The 7,768-nt window shown below is 27.8% G+C and overlaps 1 protein-coding gene across 1 annotated transcript; it reads right to left on the bottom strand.

The window, feature by feature from the left end:
- Nucleotides 1-1,283: 1,283 nt before the first annotated feature.
- Nucleotides 1,284-3,586, bottom strand: LOC107959804 (inactive LRR receptor-like serine/threonine-protein kinase BIR2). The gene is made up of 2 exons (XM_016895959.2): nucleotides 3,452-3,586; nucleotides 1,284-3,269 (listed from the first exon to the last, which is right to left on the bottom strand). Exons 1-2 carry the CDS (start codon nucleotides 3,519-3,521, stop codon nucleotides 1,483-1,485), a joined length of 1,857 nt encoding a protein of 618 aa, XP_016751448.1. The 5' UTR covers nucleotides 3,522-3,586; the 3' UTR covers nucleotides 1,284-1,482.
- Between the last annotated feature and the right edge of the window lie 4,182 nt (nucleotides 3,587-7,768).

Raw genomic sequence — 7,768 nt, 5'->3', positions numbered from 1 at the left:
TTTTAAAAAAATAGTTAAGTCCTTGCCTATTTTTATTCAATTGGGTACTTGAACTTTCAAAATGCATAAAAAAAACCCTCAAATTTTTTCAAAAAAGCAATTAAGCCCTTGCTCTTATTAAAAATTAGAAAAAATTATAAAAAAATGATAAATTTTAGAAAAAATATTAAATTTTAATAAAAATATAAATATTAAATTTTAATAAAAATATAAAAATTAAATTTTATTAAAAATTAGAAATTATATTTTTTTATAAAAATCGTTAAAGAAAATTGTAAAATTTTATAAAAATCATAAAAAATATAAAATGCATAAAAAAATCCTTTTAATAATTAACTTTGACTGTTGATCGTTAAAGTTAATAATCGTTAATTTTTTTCAATTAAAGTCATCACGTGTTGCAACACAGTACGACATGTGGTGAAAAATTATAAAAAAGTAAAAATCAATAAAAGTTATAGAAATATTATAAAATGCTTCTTTTGATATGATAATTTTTATAATTTTTTTACAAAATTTATATTTCTTTACATTTTGTATAATTTTCTTACGATTTTATAAAATTTTATAATTTTTTTATATTTCTATATATTTTATAATTTTTACGATTTTTATATTTTTTTTTCTAATTTTTAATATTTAATTTTTGTATTAAAGTTTAATAATATTTATAGTTTTTATTGATTTTAATTTGTATAATTCTTTTTTCTAATTTTTAATAAAAGTGGGGGCTTAATTGCTTTTTTTTTAAAAGTCTGATGATCTTTTTGATGCATTTTAAAAGTTCAAGTGCCTAACTGAGTGCAAAAAAAAAGTAGGGGCTTAATTGCTTTTTTTGAAAAAGCTTGAGGGTCTTTTTGATGCATTTTAAAAGTTCAAGTAGCTATTGTTTTTTTTAAAGTTTGAGAGTTTTTTACGTTCTTAAATCTTAAAATTTATATTAATTATATAAAGGTATGATAGATGTTATAATATAATTTTAAAATAAAAAATAAAAAATGTAATTGAATTAGATAAATCAATACAAAATGTGGAATGAAGTTAGAGGCAAAATGAAAAATATGAAAAACAAAAAAAACATAACATCAACGCAATCAACATATAAAAAATAATAACATTTAATAATATTTTGAATACATACAAAATATGAAGATGATTATATCATGTGACGTGAATTTTTATATATTAATTAAATTACTCTAACAAATATGCATGAATTGAATCACATTAAAGAAAATAACATTAAAATACAATAATAATCACATGAACACAACACAAATATCTGAATAAAACATTTTTTTTTTTGAAAATACATAAAAAAATATAAACTTTTTCTATACTTAAACCCGTATCAAGTTTCATTGCAAAACAAGGATGAAAGAAGATTTCTTGAAGATACAAGAACCTTAACAAGTTTATTTTTGTATTATACAACTACAAACTATATTTGTATGCATTACCATTCTGCAGACATGCCCAAGACTACATTGATTCAATAAAAATCAGTGGGAAATCATCAAACTCTTCTGAGAAACCATTTTCTTCACCCATGTTTTTCAATGACTCGTAAACCTGGTACATCGACCATCTGTCCTTTGATCGAGGATTGACACAGTTTAATGCTATTTTGAGGAACTGCAACATTTCTTCATCGTGCCCCTTCCCGCGCAGATTGCTGTCGGTAGCGTCTTTGATTCTACCGGAGTCTGAGAGATGATTTATCCAATCCACCAAGTTCCCTTTGAATCCTTCTTCACCACCTGCATTAACTTCCAGGGGTTTTTGCCTCGTTACCAATTCGAGAAGCACCACTCCGAGTCCGAACACATCCCCTTTAAGCGAAGCTACCGTTGTGGTTGAGTACTCTGGAGCTATATAGCCTAATTCACCTAAAGCTCCTTCCATAAAGCTAGTCTCATTAACATCCGAGGTATTCATAAACCCTGCCAATCCAAAGTCCATTATCCTGGCATCCAAGTCCTCGTCGAGAAGAATCATACTGGAGCTGATGTTCTGCTGCAGAAATGGAGGCCTGCACCCATGGTGCAGCCAAGCAAGACCCCTGGCTGCACCCAATCCGATGCGAAACCGAGTTGGCCAATCTACAACTGCAACACTACCATGTAGCAAGGAATATAGAGTCCCATTAGACATATGCTTATAAACTAACAGCTTTTCATCCTCTACAATACAAAATCCCAAAAGGGGTGCCAAATTCGGATGCCTAAGCTGGCCTAATCGGTTCATCTCCCAACGGAACTGCTTCTCGAGGATCCTACAACTTGTGAGCCTCTTGATTGCAAGGGCTGATCCATCAGGAAGCACTGCTTTATAAGTAGTTCCACTCCTAGTGGAAACTATGATGCTTTCAGCACTGAAGTTGTTTGTGGCAGCCATTAAATCAGCCAACTTGACTTTCACAAGTGGTTTCTGAAACAATGAAACTTGAGTCAATTTATGAGCCCTCAACCTCTCAGCCCAACCACTGCCACCAACAAACCCTTTTTTCCTCAGGCTCACCCATCTCAAATGGTGCCACCACCAGACCCCAAACCCAAACAACATTGACACTGCAGCACCTAAAACCCCGGCAGCAATTATAATGGCTAAATTCCTCCTACTCAAACCCCCACAGTTTCCAAGAGGACTCCCACAAAGATCACTATTCCCAGCAAAATCTGCCTTATCATGGCTCTCAAAAGCTGAAGGAATAGCACCAGAAAGATCATTGTTTGCTACTGCCAAAATCTTCAGCCTATCTAAACCAGATAATTGGTATGGAATTGGCCCTGAAAGTCTATTATTTGACAGTATCAAATTGTTCAAATAAGCACACTTTGATAATTCAGAAGGGATGGGACCTGACAGATCGTTGCTAGACAAATCAAGGGTTACTAAATAAGGCAACCAAGAACATATCTGAGAAGGGATATTACCAGAAAGCTTGTTAGCCGACAGATCCAAAGTCTGCAAACTCTGACAGTACTCCAAGGATTGAGGCAACCGTCCAGAAAGTTTCATGTCACGAAGTTCAAGTCTTATCAGCCGGTTTTCCCTTACATTCCAACATGTAACTCCATCAAAATTGCATATAATACCAACTGAATTGTTGTCGAAACGCCAATTGCTCAATTTCCCATCTGGGTCCTTGAGTGAATTCTTCACTCCTTCAAGGCACTTCATATCATCTTCAGTTACAGCTGACAGAACAAGCCATGGGAGAAACATCCAGCCTAAAACAGCGAAGTTGCGAAAAGATTCCTTCATTGCTTATCACCAACAAAAGAGAAAAAAAAAACCCAGAGTTTTATTTGTGATTTAGATCACGAAAACTGTAGTTGATGAGATGAATTTTGATTTTTCTTATTGTTGAAGTGACACGACTTTGAAATTGAAGGAAGTAAATTTGAACATAAAATGAATGGAAAAGTCCAAAGAGGAGTATACATACATGTCTTACGAGAAATTACCAAACAACTTTCATTGATTTGATTTTTTGTGTTTATTAGTGAGAAAATCATTTTTATTTTGCAAAATTTCTTCGCCAGAAAGGATAAATCAATTGTGTTCTTTTCTGCAAGTTTTTTTTGGGGAATAAAAAGGATTATTTTCTTTTTATTAATTTGGATGTTGATTACGGTTTGTTTGACTGGAAGAATAATTTGTTTAAAATAATAAATTAAGAAATTGTTGACCAACAAATATAGTCATGGTGTGGGACTTTGGGTGATGCACCAAATTATAATATTTGACCAAACCCGAATGATTCTTTTGCTATCACTTGAATGGGTCAATTTAAATGTTAAAAAGGTGATTAATATTAAATAAATAAAAATCAATTTTCTCTTTTTTTATATTTTTTTTAATTTTCTGCTAAACAAAATATCCAAATTCTATAGATGATACTGAATTGGTGTAATCAAGTCAATAAATTTTTTTTGAGGGAAGTTGAGACAAAATTATAAAATTTTAGGGTGTCCATATTTTTTGAAGGGTCAAGAATGAAAACACTTTACAAGACTTAAATTAAATATTTAATTATTAAGAGGACTTAAAGTTGAAATTATCCCATTCAACTAAAGGAGCGAATTCGATGTCCCGGCTTTGCCCCTGGGCCCGACCGTCATATTTTGTCCGGTTTTTTTGTCGCTGCTTGGTATAGAAACCAATCAAGGTGTTAGGAATTAGGATTGAGATAAGCCCAAGTTTTGTTTGGTTGCATTCATGAGATTCTAATAATATTTTTGATGAAATGAAAGTGAAACGCATTGGTCCTTTTTATTGTGACCAATGGGCCATTATCAAATACTCTTTCGCCACATTTCAAAGAAAATGAAAATTCCTGCCCCAGAAATACTGATTTCTTCCGTACCACATTCTTTCGCTTGATGTAAAAGATGAATAATATTACGTTAAATTAATATATATATATATATATATTAGTGTTTGGGTATTTAAATTTATAATATATGTATTATTTGTTAATGTACCCTTTTATCTTTAATTTTTTATTTTTTAATTTAAAAATATTAAACCATAATAAAATATTAAAATAACAAAAAAATGATATTTAATTTTATATTAACATTTAAAAGTAAAATAATATTACTATTTAAAATAATATATTAATATTATTACTTTTTATAACATAATAAAATATAATTTTATTATAATAGTAAAAATATTTATATAAATATAAATATAAATATAAATATAAATATAAATATAAATATAAATATAAATATAAAAATAACAATATATATTTTATGTTAACATTTATATATTATTATAAATAATATAAATACTTTTTTAGGGAATAAATAATACTAGAATTTTTATGACACGTATATGTGTGGAAACCAAAGATTTAGAATATAAATGTTTGTTTAAAAATTACATACAATAAATAATGAAATGTATGGTTTGGAACTAGTTTAATCATAAAGAAATCCTATCACACCTATATACGTGTGGAATTCACAAATTTAGAACACAAATGTTTGCTTTAAAATCACATACAATAAATAGTGAAACGTATAGTTTGAAACTAATTAACAATAACGATGAAATATGTATGTTATTAAAAATGAAATGAAAATACATGCTGTTGTTATCAATCTTGAGTTGGTGTCGAGTTAACTTATGACACTAGCTCAATCAAATATATTATTAAAATGAAAAAAATTAAAGCTTTTATTAATGCAATTAGCGTAGGATTAAATCGCACCATATACATATTTTTATTAGTTTTTTTAAGATGAAAAGACCAAAATACCCTTGAATAATATTACTTATTTTAATTATGGGAGGACATTCTCATAACTTCCTAATTGAGTTGGTGACCCAATTGAGGGTGACACCGACTTAGTTATGAGTTTAAATAATAGTATAGATATACAATTAATGAAGTTAATAAAGTTTGCGTAATAAGATTAAAATGTATAAAAATATATATATAAAAAAGTTTTAGTTGAATGCTAAATTAAAAGTTTTATTAATTCATATTTTTATTGGTTTTAAAATGAAAAGGCTAAAATACGCTCGAACAATATTACTTATTTTAATTACGGAAGAACATTCTCGTAATTTCCTAACCGAGTTGGTGACCTGATTGAGGATGATATTAACTCAGTCAGGAGCTTCAATAATAGTATAAATAACACATGAAATATTCATGAATTATGAGTAAAGTAATATTTAAACAGATAAATACATCAGATAAACAATACTAAATGCACTATAATTATTTATCTTGGTTTTGTTATCAATTGTGAGTTAGTGTCGAGTTGACTTGTTATACTAAGTCAATTAGCAATATTATTAATATATAAAACTAATGGAGATAATAACTTGTGCATATGAAAATTAAAATATGTAAAATATATTAAAATAAAGCTTTAGTTGAATGGTAAATTTAAGATTTTACAAATCTAATTAGTGTGAGTTCAGATCCCACCATATGCATATTTTACTTTATTTTTGTTAAAATGAAAAGACTAAAATACCCTCAAATAGTATAACTTATTTTCATTATGAATGGCCATTTTTATAAATTTCTAACTAAATTGGTGACCCAGTTGAAGATGACACCAACTTCGTAAAACACTTAATAAACAATAAATATAGATAAACATTAAAATAATATTAAAATGTGTAGTATTAATATTTATATATTTTCTAATTGAATTTAAATAAATATAATTTTTAAATTATTTAATTTAAATTCAGGCCGTTCAGGTCGACTCAAGAAAAAATACCCTTGTCCAAGTTCGGTCCAAGACGAACTAGGCCAACTTGGTCGAGCAAAGCTACCTAACCCATAAATAACTTTACTTGCAAGATGTGATTGTCAGGTAATGAGAAAATTAAAATAAAAATAATTGAAATTGAGTAAAAAATTAGTGATATTTAAAAAATACCTTGATATAAGTGAAAGCTATCATGGACTAAAGTAAAAAAAGTCACGTGACTTTATTATTTATCAAAGCTATCAAAGTACAAAAGTATATAATGATGACAGGTGATGATCTCTCACTTTTTTTAATGTAATTTCTATCATTTTTCTTTCTTTTTTTAATTTAAGTTTTCATTATATATTATATTAGATTTTTCAAAATTATCATTATATGTTAGTAGTATTTATATGGCAATAACAAATATAAAAAAAATCATTTTTATTCCTTTTGTCATAAATTTCATATTAATTAGAGAACACTCTCATAGTTCACACTTACATTATAAATAAATGTTAATTTTCTCATTATTTTTATGAGTTCATTAGAAATTCTATGCTTGAAAAAATTAATGAGAGAAGACTTATATGAAAGAGAGAAATAATAATAATGTTTAAATAAAAAAGGTATTGGTTTGAAAATAACTCAGGACCTTTCTTACTTTTGTAAATGTAGGGATGATAGAAAAAAAATCCTGAAATTGACGGGTTTCAACCTAATAGGGTCGTTCTTTTAAATTGGGTTTTAGTGGTTAAAAAAATTAGAAATAGATGGGTTTTGAGCCGACTTGATTTGATAGGGTTGATTTTTTTAAATTGGGTTTCGGGGTAGGTCAGGTTAATTTTAAAAACTTATTGGGTCTGGTTTAGCGTGAAATCACCTTGTCTTGAAATATTTACGAAATTGCCCTTTTATATATTTAATATTAATTAAGTTAAAAAATTATTATAATTCATCACTACTGGTATCATTTTACCATATTTACTCCCATTCCACACCAGTTTCTTTCCCTCTCTTTTTTTAATTTATTTTCCCAAGTCTCCTTTTCATCTTCGTCTCTTTTTTTTTTGTGCAATGTAATATAAAATTTTTACTTACTCATCCCAAACAAGGCATTTGCTGTAAACAACTCCAAAAGTAAACCATGAACATTAGGGGTGAGCAAAACGCGATTCGAAAAAATAAAATGAAAAAAAATTGAGTTATTTGAGTCAACTTGAATAAGTAATTTGAGTTTTCAGTTCAAGTCAAGTTGAACTTTACAATTCGAATAACTCAAATAATTTGAATAACAGATTGGTATAAATAGCCCTTTGGTCCCTGCCAATTTTGAAAATGAGCAAATTGGTCTCTCTCAAAAAAATTACAAAAAAAAATTAAAATTCAAAATATTTATAAAAATTCTAAAATTTATATTTTTAAAAAATTATAAATTTTTAAAAAAATTCTAAAGAATATATAAAGAAAGTTAAAAATATAAAATTTTTCTAAAATGATAATTTTGGGACCTAAATAAGTTAATTAATGATTGAAGT

The sequence above is a fragment of the Gossypium hirsutum genome, chromosome A05 (genome assembly GCF_007990345.1).
Source record: "Gossypium hirsutum isolate 1008001.06 chromosome A05, Gossypium_hirsutum_v2.1, whole genome shotgun sequence".
NCBI classification, from domain to species: Eukaryota; Viridiplantae; Streptophyta; class Magnoliopsida; order Malvales; family Malvaceae; genus Gossypium; species Gossypium hirsutum.
The sequence above is the reverse complement of the archived record's forward strand: the minus strand, read 5'-3'. Positions and strand labels throughout refer to the sequence as shown.

Coding starts and splice junctions, on each gene's coding strand:
- LOC107959804 (XM_016895959.2), bottom strand. CDS start 3,521: ATGATTTTCTCACTAATAAACACAAAAAATCAAATCAATGAAAGTTGT. Junction 3,270..3,451: donor GGTAATTTCTCGTAAGACAT/GTATGTATACTC, acceptor GTTGGTGATAAG/CAATGAAGGAATCTTTTCGC.